The following is a 24,136-nucleotide window of genomic DNA, read 5'->3' on the forward strand; positions in this document are numbered from 1 at the left end:
TCCATTATCACACACACACACACACACCCTTCTTTCCATTTTTTTAGAAATTGCCTTGTTTTCTTTTTCTTAATGGGTGGGTCATTTGATTCACTCTGTTCACTGATCTCTTTATTTTGGTAATCTAATGTACTGGAACAAAATTCACCACCAGCAGACTGGCATAAGAAAAAAAGATTAACTTTAATAATTTAAGAGAAAAAATTAATTGTTTTCAATAATTTATATGTTTTGAAATATTTGTGGTGTTTTTCTAATTGGGAAAGCAATGATCTGCTGGTATTCACGAAGGTGATTTAATGTTAACCAATGCAACAGTTTGCAAAAACTCATTCCTTTTGTGTTAAATATAATTAGATTTTAGTGTGGCAGAAGTACCTATTGTTTCAATAATTGATTTTAAGTGTATTATAAACTGCTGGATTTGTAAATAGCACCTAATGTAAAATAACAGCTAACATATTAAGTACTAGTAAAGATATTGGAACTCAGAACTCCAATAAAAATAATGCATAAGCTTGTGTGCCATTCAAAATTCATGATAGACTAGTCTACTTTACATTTTTACTAGAGATGCAATACGATATGTATCTAGATATTGATGCCATTATTCAATATGTGTCTAAATAGAGAAGTTTTACCAACGGTTTGTTACAGAGCTTGACAGTCTTGTCTGTAATTTATTATCTATATTACTAACATTGTCTCATTTAAGTACTTCACACTTTATAGTGCTTTTTCAAGTCCTCAGGTTTGATCAACTAAATGGCAGTTGGTAAGAGAAAGTAAAATAAAAAGTTAATATCTGTCTATCTATTTTGTTATTGTTAATTTATGTTGCTTTGCATGTAATGTTTTTGATAAAAGAAATTGAAGACAACATGTAGTACTCAATACTCATCTTTCTTTATCAAATCATTAGTTTCTAGCAAAAATACTTTATTAGCTATTTAGTAACAGTGTAATTCCATAAGTAATGGTCCATGCCAAGTCATCCCTTGTGACAACCTCAAAGTAAACATTGTAATGGCTGGAGACGGCTTGAATGGGTAATGAAGAAAAACTTTAATATAAGTTTTTCTTCATTACCCATTCAAGCCGTCTCAAGCCATTATTAGTCTCAAATTGGGTTCCTCGTCATTGAAAGTAAACGTTTGTTGTCACATACAAATTATGGTCATTTTGGATGATTAAAAACCCCTTTATTTTAATCTTTGAACAGTTTATTATCATCTTAGTAGGAAATCAACTTCTATAGTCTGAATTTTTTGAATAATACTTAAACAGATATTTCATATTTTGCGATATATTTTTTTTTATTTCTTATAAGGCATTATTAATTATTTCTTCCTGTGATTTAAATGTACTTCGCCTTTTGTTACTTCCAGTTATTGTAGGAATTCTGAAATGTTTCATCTCACTGTTTTTTTTTAAGATTACAGGCAAAAATGTATGGATTTTTATTTATTCATTATTATAAATTTCCACAATTGCTCTTTTGAAAAGAACACTGTTTCTCTAATAGGAAATTGCTTGATGTATCTCTGATGTGGAATGTAATTTTTTCATACAGTTCTTGTAGCAACGACTGTGGTACTTTTTCAACATTTGTCCAACTTTGAATGCAAAATCAGCAGTACAAAATGATCCTGCTAGACCTTTTCTTTTATGAAGTATTAAACATATCTATGACTTCATTGTTTGCTTGCTGTTTTCAAGAAATTGTCATCATGTGATAAAATGCTTGATATTAAAACAAAGCAAAACAAAAAAAATACTATTATATATTTATTTGTATTTCATTAGGTTCCAATTATAGCTGACAGAAATATTATAATTAGGTTCTCTGAGATAGAGCTATAATGCTACTATTGAAAATCTTAAGGAAACCAATGAAATATTCATTGAGACGTTTTAGATATTCTCAAGCAACCCTTTTTAAACACCACTGAAAGTTCCTAAATATACACTCTCAGTAAAATATGAAGAAACACTGGCTTATTTTTAAAAAGTATAGGTTTAAAAATATCATAATGCTTTAAAGTTGTCAATATTTAGTCCTAATTTGTGCAACATTCAAATCGAAAAGTCTTAAAACAACAACAAAAGAACTTTTTGTCATTTCTGAACATTTTAAACCTTATAATCTACAAAGTATCAGAGACTAGGTATAAAGAAACTTTCCTTATCGAGTGGAAAGCATTTGCTGAATTCTGTTCAAGGAGGTTGTTCCTGTATGCTTTATTTTCAAAGCTTAATGACTTGTTAAATAATTGAAGGAAGTACCTTGTCATGTGAAACTTAAAACTTGTTTATTATCAGATATACAGAGTTTAATAACTGTGGTTACAATGTTTCACCAGGTTAACCTGGCAACATCAAGAGTTATAACCACAGATATTATACTCAGTGTATCTGATAATAAATAAATCTTAACTTTTAAATAATGACTTGTGTTTTCCATGGACATTTTCTAAGTTGAAAATAGCCAGAAGGAGGTAGTTGAACAATGAAGTATTTGTCAAATGGAATATTTTTTGTGTAGCATTTTTACATTATCTTATATGGTTAACTCCATTTTTTAGTAGATGGATTGACTTAAATGAAAAATAGGCAAACAATACACTGATAAAAAAAAATCAACTTATTTAGCTCCAGATAAAGAAAGTTTTAATTTTGTATACTAACTGATGGTTAAAGTCTTCAGATCTTGTAAGCCAGTGTAGCACTCAACAGTAAACTTGAAATATTGGACAATAAATATATATATATATTTTAAATTTGTAGATAAAAGTTCTAGAAATTCTATAAGAACGAAACATATTGTACCTAACAGTAAGAATCACAATAAATTGTTGATTATTTTTAGTAATTAATAAGGAAGGAGTAGAGTAATATGTGAAGTTGGTTGGTGTTAGTTGGCACGTCGTTAAATTTTGATAAAAGTTTCTTGATATAATAAACGTGAAAGGCATGGACCTGTACCACATACAGTTCATCAAGTGAGAACTTCTGATACCCGTTTTCTAATGAGCTGAATTTTATCTAATAACTTGTATTAGCAAGGGAAGCTTGTATGTGTGAAAGTAAACATATATTTGTCTACTCAAAACTGATAGACATTAAACAAATTTTGTGACCTACACTTTCTTTATTTTCATAAAAATATGCACTTTTTTTTTATCGTATTACTCAAATACAAGTCTAACAAAATAAGATAATTGTTTCTCTCCTGTCATAAAATATCAGTGCAGTACACTACACAGCACATTTTTCTCCTCATGCCTTGCATGAGCCAAATTAATGTTTGTTAGACATAGTAACTGATGTGCAGAAGAAGTGGATCCATTGGACATGCCAAGGAAGTGCTGTTGTGTTGTGGAGTTTCTCTAACTGCTGTTTTCTTTTTTGTCAAGCAGAATGATCCAGCAAGCCATGTGCCATATGACAAGCTCTCCAAGGTACAGTATTGATTTTGTGTAGTTCTCGTCTTAAAATAAAAAAGTATTTGTTACAGAACAAGGATAATGAGGTCATTTTTCTCTCTTGGTCACTCTGTGTTGTATTTTGTTACAAAGATAAAACCAGTGAAGTATTGAGTCCAAAGCAAGTAAAGTCACTTATTGATGTAGTTAAGGTATAAGTTATTAGTGTTATGGACCACAGGTGTTAGGTAAATGTATTGATTACAGAATAAAAACTGATTAAGGGACTTTTTTTTTTTTCGGTAGTGTATAATATTTGTATGTTGCAAAGCCGTTGGAGAAAGTACTGGTTATATAGACCAAGGCCTATGTCATGTAATTTTGTGCTAAGTGCTGTTTAGTTTTGTTTTTTAAACCAGGACTGTCAGTGATAAAACTTTCTGAAGAGTAAGTTTGCTTTGGTTACTGATTAATGTAAGGGAAGTATAATTATATATTTTCTTTATGTTTATAAAACCAGAGTTGATCATACTGCTGAGAATGAAACTAAGTATAATGCTGTGCTTGATTTTTTTCAGATAATTTAAATGTATTGGAAGCATTAGCTACTTGAATTATTAATTAAAAGATAAAAGCAGAATTTTTCATATATATATCATAAACAACATTGTACTTCTACTTTAACTGAAGTGGAGAAGATTAACATTATATATATAAGAACAAGTTCTAATTCAAAAATAGGGATGATAATAATGAGCACCAAAAATTGTTAACTTGTTAATATTAAATACAAAATGAATGTTTAGTTTGTAAAGTTTTTCTGAATTATGGGAACAAATCCAAAAGTACTTGGAATATTTTTCTAAACATTTATTAATGTAACAAACTTGAGGTATTTTTCTCTCCAAATCATAGGACATTTCACCTTTGTATAAATGTTCCATGGGTGTATTATTTGATTAAATGATTTTCATTTAGGACAGAAGAAGTGCATTCAATTACAGTGTGCACAACAATAGAGAGTTTTGTACTGCCCCATACATATTTCTGTCCAGTTGGACTTGTGCCATTGAAGTAAATACAAAAACGTACCATATTTGAGGATCCTAAGTTATTCTAAAAGGCTTTATTTTAATTTACCCAATCTGTAACTTATGTTTATTTTTATCATCATTTGTGCTGGTTCTAATTTTAACTCAAAATCGAAATTTAATTATTATTTTTTTACTAGATGATCTGATAACAATTTGATTTAGAGTTTTGTAGTTAAGAGCAAAACAAAACCATTTCTAATGAGCTAGAAAAATATTTAAATAGTTTGCTGAGTTGGACAGTATAAGAATATGTGAAATAACTAACTTAAGAAAAACAAATTGAATATTACAGTGATTTAAGTAATTCTTGTCTTGCTGAAAAAAATGTGAAACTGGAAGTTTAAACAGTTAAGCCATACTTTAAAAAATTTACTATTTTGCAAAGCTGAAAATTTAAAGTAATGAACAGTCTTTACTGAAGTGGTGGAAGACCTTATCTTGCTGTCATTAAAACCTCATAATAAACTTGACTAATCAATTATCTATTAGCATTGATTACATCAGTTACTATCATATAGATAATCAAATTACAATTACATCGATCGTCATGAAAATAATCAACTAATCATTATTACTTATTCCAATTATTCTATCTATCCAAATAATCAAAATGTTATGACTTGTCATTAGTATTTTCAGTTAGTTCAAGGTTATCCAACTTAATCAATTAATGTTACAACTCTTGAAAATAATCAACTAATCATTATTACTTATTCCAATTATTCTATTTATCCAAATAATCAAAATGTTATGACTTGTCATTAGTATTTTCAATTAGTTCAAGGTTATCCAACTTAATCAATTAATGTTACAACTCTTGAAAATAATCAACTAATCATTATTACTTATTCCAATTATTCTATTTATCCAAATAATCAAAATGTTATGACTTGTCATTAGTATTTTCAGTTAGTTCAAGGTTATCGAACTTAATCAATTAATGTTACAACTCTTGAAAATAATCAACTAATGAAATTCGGTGTTTCCACTTGTTTTTGATCATTCAAGCTGTCGAAATATCGTGAACATAATTGATAGCTTGATAATTAATTGATTAGAAATTCAACTAACTGTCATATATACAAAGTTTTGTGAAACAGCAGCAGTTTATTAAGTTCTTCATTACTGTGACAATTTGTTTTTTTTAAGGATACTTCTAATATAATTTATTCGTAACGAATCAAAACTATGCCTTTAAAGATAGACGTGGAAGATTTTTATTCACATTTTCAAAAATTGTGAACTAGAGGGAAAAGCTTAATGTAGATTTAAGGTTAAGCTGGCTTTTCTGTTAAGTAATTTAAAATACTGACTTGAAAATTATCCAGTTATTTCTATTCACATTTCTTTTGGAAATAGGTTAAGTAAACAACAGATTTTTGATTCTTTAGAAGTTTCTCTCATTGATAGGAAATTATTAGTCGTGAGCGGGAGCAGTTTTTGTTTTGGCTTGACTTTTATTTGTTCAAAAGTGGTGAACTGTATACCGTGATAACAGTTCATGTGGGAAGTTTGAAAGTAATGTTGTGCTTCTGGAAACACACTGTTTGTTTTCTTCTTTTTTTTAAGGTTTATCTAAACTTTATACTGTTTCATGTTGGGTTATTTTTTTATCTTTAGTTTACTTTCACCTGCAGCTCTTTTTTAGTTATTTTTACTATTAGCAACGAACAAGAAATTAAACAGGATTCTGGATAGTGTAGTGTAACAAATTTTATAAATTGGCCAAAAGGATTATATTGATGACAATATCAATTGAGTTACACCCATGGAACAATTATAATAAAAATAAGGTAAAGTTGGTAATAATAATAATAATAATTTATGTAATTTATACCTATGTTCAGGGAAAACTATTATTTTCAGGGATTACTTCATATACAGTCTCATTTCATTAAACAGAATTTTGGCAAGAAGCTAAAGTTTAGTTGTAACAAAAAGTGTTAAACATTTGTGTATAAGTTAATGGGAAATTTTGGCATGAAAACTCTGTGCTTTGTAGTATTATCTTACCAAGAAGTTTATGAAGATTTAGGAAGAAGTGACTGCTTTATGGCACCCAGTTGTGTCTTGAAGCTTTTTAAAATGTGTTCGTTGGTAAAACATGCCTGTGTTGCTGATTGAAGTCAGTACCCGTTCATGTGTTTTGGACAGTAGTGCCGTTAAATGTACAGTGATAAGTTTTTAAATGAGCTGGATGACTTGGATGGTGATGTTTAATTAATAAGCTGGTAAAGAATGAAGGAAAATGATTGTATCCAGTTTTATAACGGTGATAATTCACACTGTGGACTGTGATCCGTCATGGAGTGTTGCACTTTGCTCCAGCTTTTTATTTTTTTTATATTTTTTTATTGAATTGTATTCACTTCTGTAGTGACTTTTTTTTGGAGGCTGAAACATTATTAAGAATGGAAATTTATCAGTGTTTTATTGTTTAAAGTGATGGTTCTGAAAATAAAGTTGTTATAATTGATTACGAAGAGATCTTTTATTTATCAGATTAAAAAAAAGGACATTGAAGAATTATTTTAGTTCACCATATCAACTTCTTCAGCACAAACAAACAATTTTGATCACACAATTAGCAGAAACTTGTTAGTTTCCATCAGACTTGTTTGGAGTAAAGTAATTTTTAAGTGTGTATCTGGCATTCCCATAAAGAACCCAAGCAGTTTTTGTGGTTTCTAGTTTATCAAGTGAAGAAGATTCTTATAAACAAACTACATGCACTATTTGAGAAGTAGAAGATTTTCTTAAATCTCTAGATCCCAGTGTTTTTACTTAGATGTTTGTAAGTTTTGCTTAAGGTGAGGAGTAACTGTGAAGTTGGCTACAAATGGCTTATGAGGTAGTAGTGTAATAAAACTTAATTAGTTTGTAATCAAAATGATATAATGTTGTACTTTCACAACTTCATTAATGATCAATAAGAGGTTTAAAATATTTTAATTGAATAAAACATCGTGGAAGGGGGGGGGGTTTCATACCAGTTTCAGGAAATAAAAGAATTGGATTATCTTAGTTTCTAGCACTCGTTAATTTGCTTTGTATCAAATAATACATTTATAGAAACACATGAACCCATCATGTTCAAATGTGACCTTTCGAGGTGACCTTTCTTTAGTCTTGTATTAAACCACCATTTAAGAAACCAACCACATGTCCCTCTTCATAGACGTGATATTAAACTTCATAGCTAATTAACCAGACTAATATTAAAAACCTTATTGTTCATTCCAGTTTAAGGCCATTTTTAGAAAACTTTTCCAAATGTATGAAACTTCATAAAGTAATATTCATTAATCATTTCTCTTTATAAGCATTCTGTATTAATCAAAAACTATGTCACTGCTAAAAAATAAATAGAAACCTGTAAGTTAATCATATTTAAAAGTATTTATGAAGTAATACTTGTAATGTAATATTTGCTATAAGTATGGATTTATTGTGACATAGATAATAAACACGTGGACTGAATGAAAGTATATACTAAAACATTATTTTAGCCTGCATACGTATTGAAGCTGTTGAATGGGACACATTTAAAGTCCTTAAAAGATGAGGTTTCAAATTTTAGGAACCTTAAACTGATCTTCAATTTCGTATATAAACTAAAGAACTTTACAAATTTCAACACTTTCCCCATCCCAAATGTATAAAATAGAAGACTATTGATCCTAAAGCTGGAACATAATTAAAGTAAAACAGACTGGTACATTCAAAACTACTACAGCATCTTAATCCAGCTGGTTTTAGTTAATAAAATAAAGCTTTGCAAATCTTAAATTTAATACAACTTGCTTGGACTTCATAGAATGGAGTACAACAGTGCACTAACTCTGTTTTAAAACTTCCAAATCATCCTTGTCTGGTCAACAGAAAATGAGATGATGAGAGCCTGAGTATTAACATCAAGGAATCCGTGTCGTATGAAATGGCAGTTTTCAAGACATTGTGATGTTTCTCACGTCAGGAATATGGTTATACTTTGAAGAGAAAATGGTCACATGGTTGAATCAAAGGACATCTGTGTACTGTGATATTGATAGTTCAGTTGAAGGGCCATGTGCAATTTGTTACAGTGACGTTTCAGTTTGAAATCTCTGATATTCAGCTTTGTTGCACAATTGTGATGGAGTGGAAGATCAACTCAAGACTAATTTTACACAACTGTGGTAGAGTGGAAGTTCATTCCAAGACTCGTTTTACACAACTGTGGTACAGTGGAAGTCCATTCCAAGACTCGTTTTCTGTAGTAGGGTGATAAATCAAAAATCATTTTCTTCATCAGTGGAAAATGAGAGTTTATCTCATGAGTGATGTTATATACATCTATGATGCAATGTAAAATTCTTGAGGTACAACTATGAAATCACAAATTCAGTTCAAAGACCTATGTTCAAGAGCTGTTTTGTAGTGACAATTTAACTCCAAACCTTATGCTTGTGGTGTGCTACTTAATACCCATGTACATCTGATGTGGAGTGACTGCAGAACTCAAGATCCTTGATGGGTAGCTCTGGATAAATGATAGTTCAGTTCAACTTGGTATTATAGGTATGTAGGGAAGTCTTGATTCAACTTGTAGTACAGTTGTTATTGGCTTTAATAGAATCGGGTACCTTTTTAAAAGAGAAATTTACAATGGAAACTAATTTTCGGTAGTGAAGCATAATTGGGTAAGAATTTAACACACACACACATATTAAAACTGTGGCTTATAGAATATATTAATTAAAGTGTAAATGCTACAAGGGTGCCTGGCTCGGTGGTTAGTATGCCAAATTGTGGATCTGCAGGTCAATGGCTTACATACTTTTACCACAATACAAAAATAAAAATATTGTGATATGCAATTAGGAGTCAGAGTGTTTATGTGTCTTAAAGTTGATGATTGCCAGTAAATGTTGTTGTCTAGCTGCCTTCTCTTTAGGCTATCAGTTCAAAATTAGGGATAGTTAACCCACTCAGCCCTTGAGTAGGTTTGCACAAATATCCAAAAGTACAAACTACAACAGTGATAGTTGTTGAGATCCAGGCATATATTTTATACCAATGGTTAAGTTGTACTTATGTTTTAGTTTGATGTTTGAGCTAAAGTTTTATGGCTCAATCTTATGGTTGAGTAACATGATGTAAAAAAATGGCTACTTTGAATTTATAGGTCTCACTAAATCATATAAAGTTAAATCTAAGACTCCACAATAATTTTGTATTTCTAATGAGTGAAGCTTAGGTTTTAATGTCTGTAACTCAGTGCTTTGACAGATTGAAATGAGTTCTCTTGAATGGAATTTCAGCATAAGAAGTAGATTTTACAGTAGTGGTCTGACTAGTTGAATGGCTTATTGAATAATGCCCGATACAGGTTTAAAATATTGTGTAAACATTTTATCCAATATATTGAAACTAGTAATAACAAGCATTATGGAATAGTTCAGTGCAATGGCATACTAACATTTGGGATTTTTTTGTCGTGGTTGATTGGTGTGTCAAGTTGATGAGACACATTTTTTCCCTGTAGTAATGAAAATCATATGCATTTACGCCTGTATCAGAAGTAGTTACACAGAGTTTAGTTCCATGTTACATTATTACTATAAAACAAACAAAGAAACTAAGTATACTTTGGAGTAGATGTAATTTTTTCATCGCTTACATTTGCAGTTCAGCAGTTGATATAAAGTTCAGTGCCATTGTGGGATCTGCTCTCTAAAAGTTTGAAAGGGACATAATTGAAAATACTTGTAAGCAGACAAAAGATTATTTGTTTCAATAGTTAAATAATACCAGTCTAAAAAACTTTGCCTTTACTGCATTACAAGTGGATGAACTAAAGTTTTCTCTCTTGCAGTTTCTGTACTATTTTAAACTCGTATATTATTGCAGTTGTTGAAAACCAACTCTTATTCTATTTCAGTTAAACATCGTGACTCTTGTCAATCTCTGATAGCGAATGTTTCTTGGGCTGAAACTTCAAGTAAAAACAACATTGTTCTTCCGTTTTACATACTTGTACTAGCTAAATGTTAAAACTAAATTTGTTTTTGGAAATCGGTATGGCTGAATGAAGAATAAATATATGATTCTGTCTGGTGAATTGTGATGAAAGACACATGAAAATCAGAGCAAGTTAGTGAAATTGTGACTTACAGTGAACAAAAACAAAAAGAGGCTCAGCTGTTCATTTCCCCATAACTTTCTGTGTAGGTATAGGTTATGTGAAATATTTTGGAATCAAGGAGGTTTAATGAAATCGGTTAAAAAATAAATACAAATGTGACCTAATTTGTTACTTCACTTCAGAAAAGTGGCAGACTTCGAGAAATAATACATTAGCGAATGTAAAGTAAGACCAAATTTTCTTCTATCATATGTTCAATCTAGTTTTAAACTAAATTATTGGGAGAATGTGGACTGTGTTTATTTGAATTTCATTTAAATATAAAAGCATTTTCTGTTAACTTTAATTAATTTCTTTATCTGATTTTTTTTTGTTTCAGATGAAAATTTTTAAAGATTTTAATTTAATGTACAAAAATAAAGTTCCTTTGTTTTTGCATTATGGAGTTAGGTCTCTGATTTGATCAGACTAGATTAACACACACACACACACAAAAGATTTGTTAATACAAATGTATGTATTTTCTTTATTTTTTGCATGTCTGAAAAACATTTAGATATTCCACTTTCACTTAAAGGTTTTGATATTCTTGGTTGTAGTATTTTTTGGTTAAAGAACAATGCAAATTTATTCTATAAACCATTTTTCAGAAAATCATGCAACAGAAAGTTAACTATAAAAACTGTGATCTTTGAACAAAAATTTCTCAAAACATAAATAATTGGAAAATTGTATCTAATATTAACAAATTTGTGTGGAATGTTGTTAGTATAATACATGTTTGTAATTTATTATAGTTGTTGTAATATAACCTGGATTGTATTGACTGCATAGCAAGTTTTAACATATAGCCTGTTGCAGGTTTTTTTTACTTTATTATTGTTCTAAAGCAGTGTATTATAAAACTGTAAAAAAAGTTGTTACTCTTCCCAATTAGTGATTTTGTGATTAAAGGTGCAACTTTATTATGATGTTATAAATTGAATTAAACTGGTTTTATTTTTTATACACTTCAGAAGTGATGTATGGAAAACTTTAATCTTATTTGAAAGTTACTAAAATCTATTTGCTGGTATTTTTATTGTAATAATTTATTTATAATTAATTAATTAAACATTTAAATATAAGTATTCAACTTTGTTTTAAAGTAAATGTTTAAAATATGAAATAATATTGTGGAAAGTAAAATGTAAGTTCTTGATCATGTATGAAATTTAACTGATTCATTGCTGTATTGAATATTGCCTGTTTTGTAGTTTTCAAGAAGTTAGCTGAATATTACTTGGAAAAAAAATTGTGTTATTGCTGTGTTTAACTTGTTTGATTTTTAGAAAAAGAATGTTTATGTTGAATATTAAATTGTATCATTTTAAAAGCTGTACAAGTTTTTCCTATAGCACATTTTGTTAGAGATATCAAATGTGACTTATTAAGACTGCTCAATTCATGGTATTTGCAAAGAAACTGTCAAATATCGGAGGGTTATTTTTGTTAAAGTGCTTATACAGAAGTTTTGATTATTTAACATGGGTTATATGTTGTATTATGAAAATCATTGTTAATACTAAATAGTCATTTATCAGTATGTAAAGAAATGTTATAGTAAAAAGAATTGAGAAAATGTGTAGAAATATTGTACTTGGTAAAATATTAATGTCTAAGGTCCTGTTGTAGAAATAATAATATTTAATGTAAATTTTCATAACTTGACAAATGTACAAAGATATGTTTTGTCAGAAAGTCAAACATGATGACTTTATTATATGGCAGAAGTGGAAGTATTTTGGTGACATGAGGTCTGTTGGTCTGTAACGAGAACTTTCTCTGTAAATAATATTAAATATAATGGTGATCTTTAGCATAAGACATGAAAGTGAACTCATTGTTTTTTGTTTTTGCAAAAATCTTGGGGGAAGGGGAGGGGGTATACTTCACCAAGAGAGAGAAAAATTTTAGTATTAACTATGTTTTAACTTTAATTTACTATTTTGTGTTTTTTTTGTATTTTGTTATTTTTGTGTATTTCTTTGACAGCACTTTTTCTGACTTGTAAAATTTGCAACTGTGTTTATCCTAATTATGAACATATTGTTTTTAATTGGGCACAATAGTGCTCAAGTCATTCCTATTCTAATTAAAGTAAAATCTACAATGCTGTTTCTTTAACATTTGTTTGTTTGTTAATAATTCTGTAAGGGGTTATGAAATTGTAATTAATTGTTTGAGTGTTTATTTGAACTTGTAATTTTAGTTAACAACTAAAATTCACTATAGACCCAGTAGTTTCATTGCATTTTGCAAATCTTTTTTCCTAATTACTACAGTGAGGACACCCAACTGTTGAAACAATGTCTTCTATCTAGTCTTCATAAGTAAGAACATAAGAAAAGTATATCTAATTAGCCATAGTTATTACCAGGTTTAGTTTTATTCAAAGTAGGTACCTGGATTTGATCATTAGTTAATATTAATGTATGTATTGATGAAGGTAATTTATGAACAATATGTTGAGAACTTGTCTTACATAAGGTAACATTTTTAAAACATTGTGTTTTCCACATTAAAAATATTTTTATGATTAAAATAAAATTTACCAGCTACATTAAACTTGTAATCAACAAAATTTACTACCACTGTTAAATTTTGAATATTATTCTTGTTTCATATTAATGTAAAATTTACATATATTGTCCTTTTTTACATTAGAAAAATAGTCTTACAATTTAGATAACACTTTTTTTTGGGGAGGGGGGTTGCTGATGTTTTATCAGATATATAATGCATATGTGAATATCCAAGATGAAGTCTACATTGCTACTTCATTATCTAGAAAATGTTAAGAGTCCTGGACTGGTTGAAAAGATATGGTAATAGTTGATGAATTTATTAGATCAGTTGTAAAATACACATTCAGAGGGAATGATTTATTTGTTTTTCCAAACAATTTAGGTTATATGCTTCTTTTGGGTCTACATTGTAATGACATCTGATTTTAATGAAGCTTTACAACTACTGTGTGTTGGTGATCTCAAACTTGATGAATATACTAAAACATCTGTGTTATGTGAAATTGGATTATCAGAAGCATTCATTAACATCATTCATGATTAAGTAGTTTTAAATTTGAATGGTTGTACAATTTCTCTCTAATCCAAACATTCTTTCTAGATTTTGAAATGCACTTTGTTGAACAGTCCTTGTAGAATTATGAAATACATGATTATACACTGTGAGCCTGAGTAATTTTTTTCCTTTTGTCAATACGTTTTACAAGTATTTTCTGCAAGTACGAGAAAGGAACATTCCAATGGTCTTGTACCATATTAAATTGAGTTTCCCATACAGATATTTAAATATATTAAAATTTATGGAAAACTAATACTAAAGTTTTCCACTGCTGCATATCAATAACTTAAAAAGACTTCAATGAAGTGTTTCCTAATAAATATTAATAATAGCAGGATGCTTCTGTGGAAGTTAAGCATAATTTGCTGCTAAATTAGTGGAATGAAATCCTCAAATATAACATGTTAATGTTTCCTTCCTATGAGGTTTGCAGAGCTAGTAACATGAAGTGTTTTCTTAACATTGTCAACCTTAATACATTGTAAGATGTAAACATGTCATTGAAGGTAACTCAGGTATATTTTTTATAGTTCTGTCTATTTTGTGGAAATTTAGTAAATCAGTTAGCTTATTATAAATCTTTTATAGAGTTTAATTAAAATATAACCATTTTGAATTAAAAAAATATTGTGGACTACTACAAAGTAATTATAAAAGTCCAGAAAATATTCAGAAGCTTACATGCTTTTGAAGAGTGACGTCTCTTTTGAAAAACTTTATTAAAATCTTACAATCACATTTTAGCATATAACTTATCTTAGACCTGAATATTGTGGTTAATGCAAATCTTGTATAGATATATTTTTTTATTTTAGATTGCACTTGTTAAAATGCAGATTGAGTAAAGCAGTTTTAGATAATTATTTTTAATGAAGTCTACAAAATATATTTGTTCTATTATTGTCTATTTCTATAATTGTATGATACAGAAACATGTTAGCTGAATTATAAAAACAAACCCCATAACATGATCATTAGAGTATCACCCTTTTTTTTAAGTCACTAAATATATCAACTGGAGTAGATGATGTGGAAAGGTTTTCTGTCAGTGTAGCTGTATATATATTTAAGCACATACGATAATAAATACTTCTCTTGTTAACCTCTTGAAGTCAACAGTAAAGTGGGTCAGGTGTTCAAGTGAGTCACTTGTTAATATGTTGAGTAAAAGTTGTAGGTACGAACAAGCTGCAAAGCATTTATGATAATTTTTAATTAAGCAAAATGAATATGGCTCATAGTATTTTACACCTTTAGAAAGTGTGGTTTGTTGGTCAGAGAACTAACTGTTATCTTAACATAAAAATTTAAAAAATGGTTGACATCAAAAGTTCTAACCTAGATTGTATAAACAACTAAAATCATTAGTTTTATGAGTATCAGGTTACAAGCAAAAAAAAATACACACCAGGTTTTAAGAAGAAACATGATTATGTTCTGTGAGGCTAAACGTAAAGGTGGGTACACAAAAGCAGTTTCAATAGTATCAGAAAGGTTATGTCTAACATAATTATTCCATTGATTGTCTGACTAAGCAAACTGGGAGTTGGAGCTTTAGACTCTCCAGAATACTTTATCATGGTTTTTGTTTCTAATTATATTTGTTGAGGAAAACTTAAATGCAACTAGTAATAAGGATGACTTGTTTATGTTTGTGTTTTAAAGACACAATATAATGATAGAAGCTTCAGTGTTGTCTTTTGTGGTATTTGTTTCTAGTTAAGTATTTAACAAAGTATTACTTAAAGGTGACACAAGCTTGTGTATAGTATGTAGTAGGGAAAATCTGTTATGAAGATAATAAACTGCAAGTTATTTGTCCTTTTGTTATAGAGCATACAAGTTGTTTATACATATTTCTAGTTATGTATGAATATAAGGAAACAAAATCAGATTGAGCTGATACATTTAATTTTTTTTGACATTTTGTAGTATCATATGCTGTAATTAAAAATACACTTGAGGGTACTGCGAGCTATTTAGCAAAGGTGAATTGGAATAAAAATGATGCAGAAATACACTTTTATTGTTATTTTTGTCATGATCATTTCTTAGTTTTGATTATGAGTAGATAAGTCTATCCAGTTACCTTGTTTATGCCAAAGATATAAAAAAAATATTATCCCTAGAAAATCGAAAATAGCTAATTGATATAAAATTAAAAATAAATAAATAAATGCAATGAAAACAAAATAGACCAAGTCAAGCACAATAACAAAGTTGTTGTTCAGAGTGACCTCTATACCCCAACAGGTATTCCATGGTGAAATTAACTTCATACCTTATAGAACATGTAACAAGACTAAATCAGAGCGATCTAAATGAAAACATTCTTAAATAGTCCAAATTCTCCTATTATATTCACACTAATAGTTTTCCTCATTATGCTCACACGTTTCTTGAGCTGTGATCCCTGTGTTTCAATCTCCTCCTTAACTTATAATGCTGAGATGTGTTGATGTCATTGAATTACTGTATGAAAACATTTTACTGTTAAAACTAGTTTGAACACTGAAAACTTTTGATTTAGCATTATGATAAATTAGAAAATTCTTGTGTATTGTCATTTTTTTCAGTAATAGATTCCTTTATTTTTCTAGACATAATAGTCTAAAAAAATCCTCAACATATTAAAATAAAATCTTAATGTACGTGTTATTCTCTTAGAATTAGTATGATCAAACATGCTTAGATTATGTTTTATAATTTTCTTACACATACACAACAGTACTATCTCTGTTTACAAAATGTAAACAACTGCTGTTTGTTTCTGTTTTCTTCACTATAATACTACTTGAATACTAACTATTATTGACTTCTGGTCTCTGATCTTTCATTTGTTTATTATATATAATACCAAAGTTGACTAAATTGCCCTCTTTAAATGTAGCAAGTATGTAGTGAATAGACTGTGCAATGGTATTTCAGTGAAATTTTATACATGATAAGCTGCTGTAGATTCGGCCTGCCAGATATCAATAATCCTGCATGGTAATAACACTTAAAGCCCTAATTGAAATACTATTTATATCAGGAACATGTATAGTGTATTACAAGAAAAGCATAATTATTTATTTTGGATAATAAAGTGATATATTGTTTTCTAGTTATGCACAATGAAAGAAATATCTTAAAAATGATACATAGTTTGTTTCTTTTTCATTTATTCTGCTGAAAGAAGTAATTGATGATGAGAAAATAATTCATCTTGTTATTTGTGGCTTAATTGAATACATTTGCTTCTAGTAATGATATTAAATTCAACCAAGCAATGTGTGTATATCAGAAAAAAAGGGGGTGGGGTAAAATGTGCTATTTCTTTATATAAAGTTGGGTATTTTTTTTATAAAATGATGATGAAAAGTATAGATTTAATGTTTAGTATTCAGCTTGGCCACCAAATTCCTGACCAGGTTTTTTGGTGGAATAACCAAATGTTCACTTGATGTGTTTCTTCCAAAAGTTTCATTTGTTTAAATGGACACTGAAAACTATGGACCATATAGATAATGTTCATTGAGTGTAAAAATCTTAGTAAAACAAATTGCAGACTGAGTAGAATGCAGTATGAGTACATTAACAAAAGATCATATAATAGTTTTAGATTAATATTTTTATTATAGTTGTCGCTGTCTTGGGTCTACAACTTCCAATAGTATAGTTTTACAGAGACAAAATAATTTTGTGAATACTAGTCATGTTTTTGGCATGACCAGTAGTGCTTCCTTAAAATCTGAACATTTTTAGTATGCCTTGCAATATATGCACGCTGTAATATGTCAGCGGGTGTTTCTCTTATCAATAGGTAGTAAACAAAACATTTTTTTGCAGTATACACAGTGATCTCCTAAGACTGATATGGTTGTTTGATTCACTGGTAATCTTTCAATTCATTGATTATTATGAATGATTTAAAATGCAGAACATTATGTGGGATTATATTGAAGTATCTGGTGTTTTTTTTCTTAATTGTGTAGTTTGATAATTTCATAGCAGCTTCTGCTATCTTAGTGCATGATCATCTGAAAAATAAACATGCTCAAGATTCCAAGAATTTGCAGCAAACTTCAAAGTCTACTAGAATTAATCATGAAGGTGAAAGTGAAAAGTTCTAGGGTGTTTTCCAGACAATAAACCATCAGGAGCATTATCAAAAACAAACTATGGAACATTAGTTATCCACATGCTAAAAGTTTACTCTAATTGGTGAAATGATTGCATTTGATAACCAACTGTATTCAGTTGTTACAACCACAATGGAAATCATCAAACAGAATTTTACTTTTCTGAAAAAAAAATTCTACGTACAGATACATATGTTTAAGAAGTAAGAGTGTGATTTTTGGTCAGATTTTTAATGTTATTGGCATTTATCTAACACAGGATATTTTGTCAGTGCTTAACAAAATAACTTCAGTTTTTTAGTTTCATAGGACATTTAAGTTATAGAATAGTTGAATTTACAGCATTTTTGTGGATGCCATACTGGTGGTTTAGTACGGAAATGTTGAAAGATCCAGTTGTTATTCATGCAGTAGGTTTTAATCACTACTACTATGTCGTATTCCAGATGGCCTGATGAGCCCTGGTATTGGGCAAAAGCCTTCTTTGGCACTGGATGTAGCAGATATAGTGTGGTTGACATATTATATTCTTTTTGACTTTCAAACATAAGTTCTTATATAATTATGAATACATATGGGGATTTGAAAAGGAAATAATGGACGAAATATTGCAATAAGTTTTAATAATGCTGTATTTTCAAGTAACATGTTTTCATTACATTTTAACTTGTGACTATGAATGTTTTATAACACCAGTGAGATATAGTTGATCTTAATGCAGTCGGTATGAATATTTTTAAACATTTCAACCACTTAACTCTTGCATGCTAATAATTAAGGGCTAGAGAAAATGATTTAAAACACTTCAAAAGAAACTTGTACAAGATGTATGGACATCTTTGAATTCAACACACTATTTCCCTAAAAGGCTTTTTTGACATGAAAATCCTGGAAATTCATAGAATTTTGAAAGCAAGTTTATCACTACTGGATATTGTAGAAAATCAGTGTTTTCATGAGATATATCAGTGTTATTAATATTTTACGTTAATATAATTTTTAATTGATCTTCCATGTGTTAAGATTGTATTTGTTGTTTGTAAATTCCTGTTACTTACAATAGATTTTAGGTGTATACTGTTCCTGTGAGTACCAAATAGGTACTAATATCTAGCCAAACTGGCAAAGTGGCTGAAGAGAGTGAATACCAAATATTAACTGAATATCTATTATCATTCCAATGACAATGATCAAGTTGTTAGGGAAAAAAAAAATAAAACCTTTCAACTGGAATTAAATTCAACCCAGCTGTTTTTAATTACAAAATATAAATGATAAAAATCTTTAGGAGGAATGGAGAAAATATTTTTTTTTGGAAATGGTTTGGATTTACACCTGTTTCTTTCTAGCTATGTGTATGTAATAGATAAGTCATTTAGTTATACAAGATTTGGATTTATTTTATTTAAGGTTTTAAATAAGGTCGCAAAACATTATTTAGAGCTTGCATAAGGTTGATCATTTGTGTTTATTGTTTTATGTTGGTAAAAGTATAACTTTTTCTTCAATTTAATTTAATGTTAATACATTTTTCAGCACACACACATATATACATATAGACACACACACAGCATGCTCCTCTAGTTGTAGATTTTTCTTTTACTATAAGCTTCATCTAGGTTGCTTAGCTGAAAGTGGAACTAAGTTAGTTATGACTCAAAAATTTAAGTCGATTTTGATAATTCCTTCAACAAATGTTATATTTGCAGCCTCTAGAATTTCTATACCAGATCAAATTATACTGTATAAAATATTGCAATGAAAGGGTTTTCATAGTTTTTTGTTACATAAGTTTTATAAATGAGTTTTAAATTATGTAGTTAAACATATAGGTGTGTCGATTGTTACAGAATAACATAGGTAAAATTGATAATGTACTTATAAATATCAGTTGAAACTGATAAAAGATTATGTATTTCCGAATATATCTTAAAGTTATTAAATTTTACAACAACTGATGACTTTCAGATTTTAATTTGTTTCTTTAAGCACTTAAACAAGGATGTTGTTGTTTTAACTTTTTTAATTATGCTGATTTTTTCATAGGTACTTTAAAAAAAAAACTTCGGTTATTAACTGTTTCATTGCTATGGGCATGTGTGTATTTTTGTTTTTATTGTGTACACTGGAGAAGTTGTTTAAATATTAATTAAAGCTAATTAACGTTTATTAGCCATAATAAAGTTTGGATTGTCAGTGTCTGTATATTTGCATCTCTACTGTTTTTATATTAATATAACTTTTATTAACCATTTGAATGCATAATTAATTTTGGGTGGGTTCTCGAAAAGTGTCAATTATCCACTAAAAATGAAGTTTAGAATTGGACTTTTTTAAGTACTTTTTCAATATCAAAATCCAGTAGTTGCACTTTTGCTTGGTGATATATGCACGCACAGTACTAAGGCAGGAAATTCAATGATGTACATATATCCCGATTGTCGCACTTTGAGGAAAAGGTTTTGTGACATCGTGAGGTAAATACGCATGTCACACCAAATGGCTATAAATGTTAAGTCAGATAAATTCAATTATAGCATCCGAAGGGTTAGTCACTTCCTAAGTTTTTAGGTGTGGCAGATGTATCTATCTAATACTATTTTGCATTGTTTAACAAATATATTATTGTAAACCAGTTATGAAATCTATTTGCATTGAATAGTCGAAAGGTTTTTTTTTTTGCTTCAGGTGTAAGTTTTTGCCGTCAAGAGTAAGTATTTACTTAACTTGGATAGTTTTTTGTTGTGCAAATCGAACTTTTGTTTTTCACTATATAGACAGCTGATCTAGTAAACGCAAATGCAAGTGAAGATGAGAAGATTAAGGCCATGATGTCACAGTCAGCTCATGAATATGACCCATCTAAGTGAGTTCTGTTTTAATCATTTTTCACTAGTACTGTCTTCTTTGTTATGATTAAATATATTAGTATGATGTTACATTTCTATGAGTGCCATTTTATTCTGAAGAAAGCTTGTAAATATATTATGCTTTATATTGATGTCAACTTTGTGCTAATTTCTGTTTGTTCTACTGTTTTGTTGTATTGAGTCTGTTAACACTTTTCAATCTAATGTTTTGTGATTTTAATTTGAAGTTTAATTATCTTGAGGGATTTTTGGAATGAATACAGAGGATGCTAAATACTACAAAAATGAATTGCATTGCCATAAAGAGAGGATGTAACACTTTGTACTTACTATTTGAAGCTGCCTTGGATGAATTATGATCAACTCAAGTGTTACCATGGCATGAGTGTCACATTATGAAAACAAGAAGTTCATGATGCTTATCGTATAATATTTTTCAAACTGTATATGAATGATATCCAGTATTTATTTTGCTTTGGAATGCTAGTTAATTTAGTGCTTCTAACCAACATCACAACAAGGCTGTGAATAATTTACTCCAAACTGAGATTGATCGTCTCATGTATATAGCATTTCAGTGATGTCACTTATATTGTAACCCTGATGAGCTTTGATAATAAGTAAAAGGGCCTTATTGACAGAGGTGTACAACAGACAAGGTGTAATTGAAGCATTGTTCTGGGATCTCGTAGTGAGTGAGAATGAGTGAAGTGTAACTTGCATTGAGTAGTAGTCATTCTTAACCTGCAAAATTACATTTACCTTAATAAGTACACCAGTTTTGTGAAAATCACTTGCGGGGCAGCTCTACTATAAATTTACTGAACATGCATGATTAATTAATTTTGTCTATTTTATTGGTGAACCATTTGAAAACTATGAGATATAAAAAAAACTAATGTCTACGAATAATATTTTTCAATTTTATTACATATGAAATTGTATGTGGAAAAATGAAGACAAATATTCTGACTAATTAATGTTTTAGCAACAGTAGTTAATAACTACATAACTTGGAAAAGAAAAAGGTACAGTGAACAACACTTCTGTTGACCTTACTAGATGGATAACTTAGAAATTTACAGTTACATTTGGTTCAAAAATTTCACTTTTATAGAAAATATTATTAAAAAAGGATATAATTAGGAAATTTTGAAAGAACGAGAAAATGTTTCCTTAACAGTTATGTTGTTAGAGATGAGCATTATGAAGTATTAGAAACAATTTATTGGGCAAGTTAAAACGTACTGGTAGTTTCTGCTTGTTATTTGTTTAGCTAGATGCTTGCAGAATGAAAGAAGAAAATTTTTGAAAATACTTAGCATAAATTACTTTTATCGTTGTGACTTGTCTTTTTGTTTTAAACACAGTGTTCACACATTTTTTAAGTTTCTGTTTGTTTTTGTTTATAATTTCTTGTACTTTCATGGTTTTGATACTTGCATGAAACACTAAATTATGCTGTTTTTTATATCATTTTTTATGCATAGTATAAATGTGCTTGTTGGCAATAATAAGTGAGAAACAGACTTTGAGAGGTTTTAAATGCATTTTGTGTATGTGCACTTTTGTATTTATTTTTTGGTAAATAAATGCTTTTTTTATTGTTATATTCTTTGCATATCCTCGTGTATGTGTAAATTTGATATATCTTCTATATTCATAATTAATTTTTTGCTTGTGTATACTTTGCACATGTATTCATTGATTTAATTTTTGGTCATTATATATATATTTTTTGTTTTATGAATTAACTCTCGTAGTTTTCAATGGGTTTTAATATGATATTTGTATAAATTTTTTTTTTCTCCATCTGAATAATTTCCTTTCCTTTAAAATTCAGGTATGTGAAAAGTCGCAGCATGACAGGACCTTTACCCCCAAATTACACGTGCTACCGATGTGGGAAACCTGGTCACTGGATAAAGAATTGTCCCACTAATAATGTAAATACTTGCTTAGTTTCTTTAACAAAAACAACAAATCATTTAGTGGTTTTTCTAACAGTGACTCATGGTGTTTTATGATTGATGTGATTGTAGTGATACTTATGTATGTGTATTTATATCTTATTGGATATTTTAAACAGAGAACGACTGTTGATAGAGATACTTGCAATTACGGATGGTAATATTGATTTTATGGATGTTTTTCCTATGATTGATGTATACTTACATTATAGTGCAAGATTTCAGTTATTAATTTATTGAAAATATTAACAAAAAGTAACAAAGATTCATTTTAATACCCACATTTAATACAATGCAAAAATAATAAACATTTTGCTTATCATCAGTGTACGTTGTATCATAAGCAATTATATGCACATAAATTTGTATTTTATTGATGTATAAAACTTTCAGCTTGTGAAAAGTTCCCATAAGGATGAATTTTACAGAATTCACAAATAATATGGTTTCACACAGTCTTTTCTTTTCATTGACAATATAAATATTTTTAAAAAGTTTGGATATTGTACATCAGCGTATTAGTTGCCAAACCCAGCACATCAAGCAACTAAGCTTTCATTGCATTTACAATGGTAAAGTTTCCCTGCATCTTACTATAAAGATGATCCATTATGTGTGTGTTTTAGCACCCATCACCCAGAGTTGGCTGGCTTGATTACCATAATTTTTTGTATGGTAACTGGAAAGTATCGTATAGTGTACATTTTAATTCAGGATTTGTGCCCAAGAAGGGAAATAGAAAATGCCCTGAAACAGGGCACATTTCCACTTTTTTTTGATAGACATTTAGCTTTGAATTTCAAGACATAAGTTATTATCAGTTAAATGGGTCAATTATTACCTTTTTCAAAGCAGAGTATGCAATTAGCATCTAATGAGGTCATTAGGGATTCAATAACAAAAGGAGGAAGGAGAACATTAACATTGTCCTTTATATAATGTTTGCTTTCGTAACAGGTACTCTCATCTAGTATTATTAAAGATAGTTACACAGCAGTAAGCTTATTTAATGTAGTAAGTCACCGAAAGTATCTGAATCACTAAATTTAATATGTATTGCTTTTAATAGCTCTAGCTTCCCTGATTTCCCTTGAGCATGTACAGGGTCTCTTATATATATTTTGTGAAAAAAAAACCCTTTGGGTATATAAAATACTAATACATTCCAGCATTTGGTTCTGCTGATAACATTACTTAGCCTGTCAATAAAACTTTCCAAAAAGCTTGCACTTGAGGTTATTATATTAATTGCCATTCAGCAACTGTTTGCTTGATTTTAAAATGGTGCAACATCCTATAAGAAGGTAGATAATAATTACAAATTGTTAATGAATTTTTATGGTGATATATACAGTGCAAAGATGTTAAATTTATATGATGATTCATTCATTGAAAGATTG

At 29.1% G+C, this 24,136-nt stretch overlaps 1 protein-coding gene across 2 annotated transcripts in view; it reads left to right on the plus strand.

Annotated features, from left to right (window-relative positions):
* Positions 1-24,136, plus strand: part of LOC106467317 (E3 ubiquitin-protein ligase RBBP6-like) — a 79,394-nt gene that overhangs the window by 33,951 nt on the left and 21,307 nt on the right. For both annotated transcript variants that reach the window (XM_013927665.2, XM_022396136.1), the window contains exons 5-7: positions 3,420-3,461; positions 20,674-20,762; positions 22,610-22,712. In XM_013927665.2, coding sequence (XP_013783119.1) covers positions 3,420-3,461; positions 20,674-20,762; positions 22,610-22,712 — 234 coding nt within the window. The remainder of the gene's footprint in view (positions 1-3,419; positions 3,462-20,673; positions 20,763-22,609; positions 22,713-24,136) is intronic.

Source organism: Limulus polyphemus, unplaced genomic scaffold (assembly GCF_000517525.1).
Source record: "Limulus polyphemus unplaced genomic scaffold, Limulus_polyphemus-2.1.2 Scaffold79, whole genome shotgun sequence".
Taxonomy (NCBI): Eukaryota; Metazoa; Arthropoda; class Merostomata; order Xiphosura; family Limulidae; genus Limulus; species Limulus polyphemus.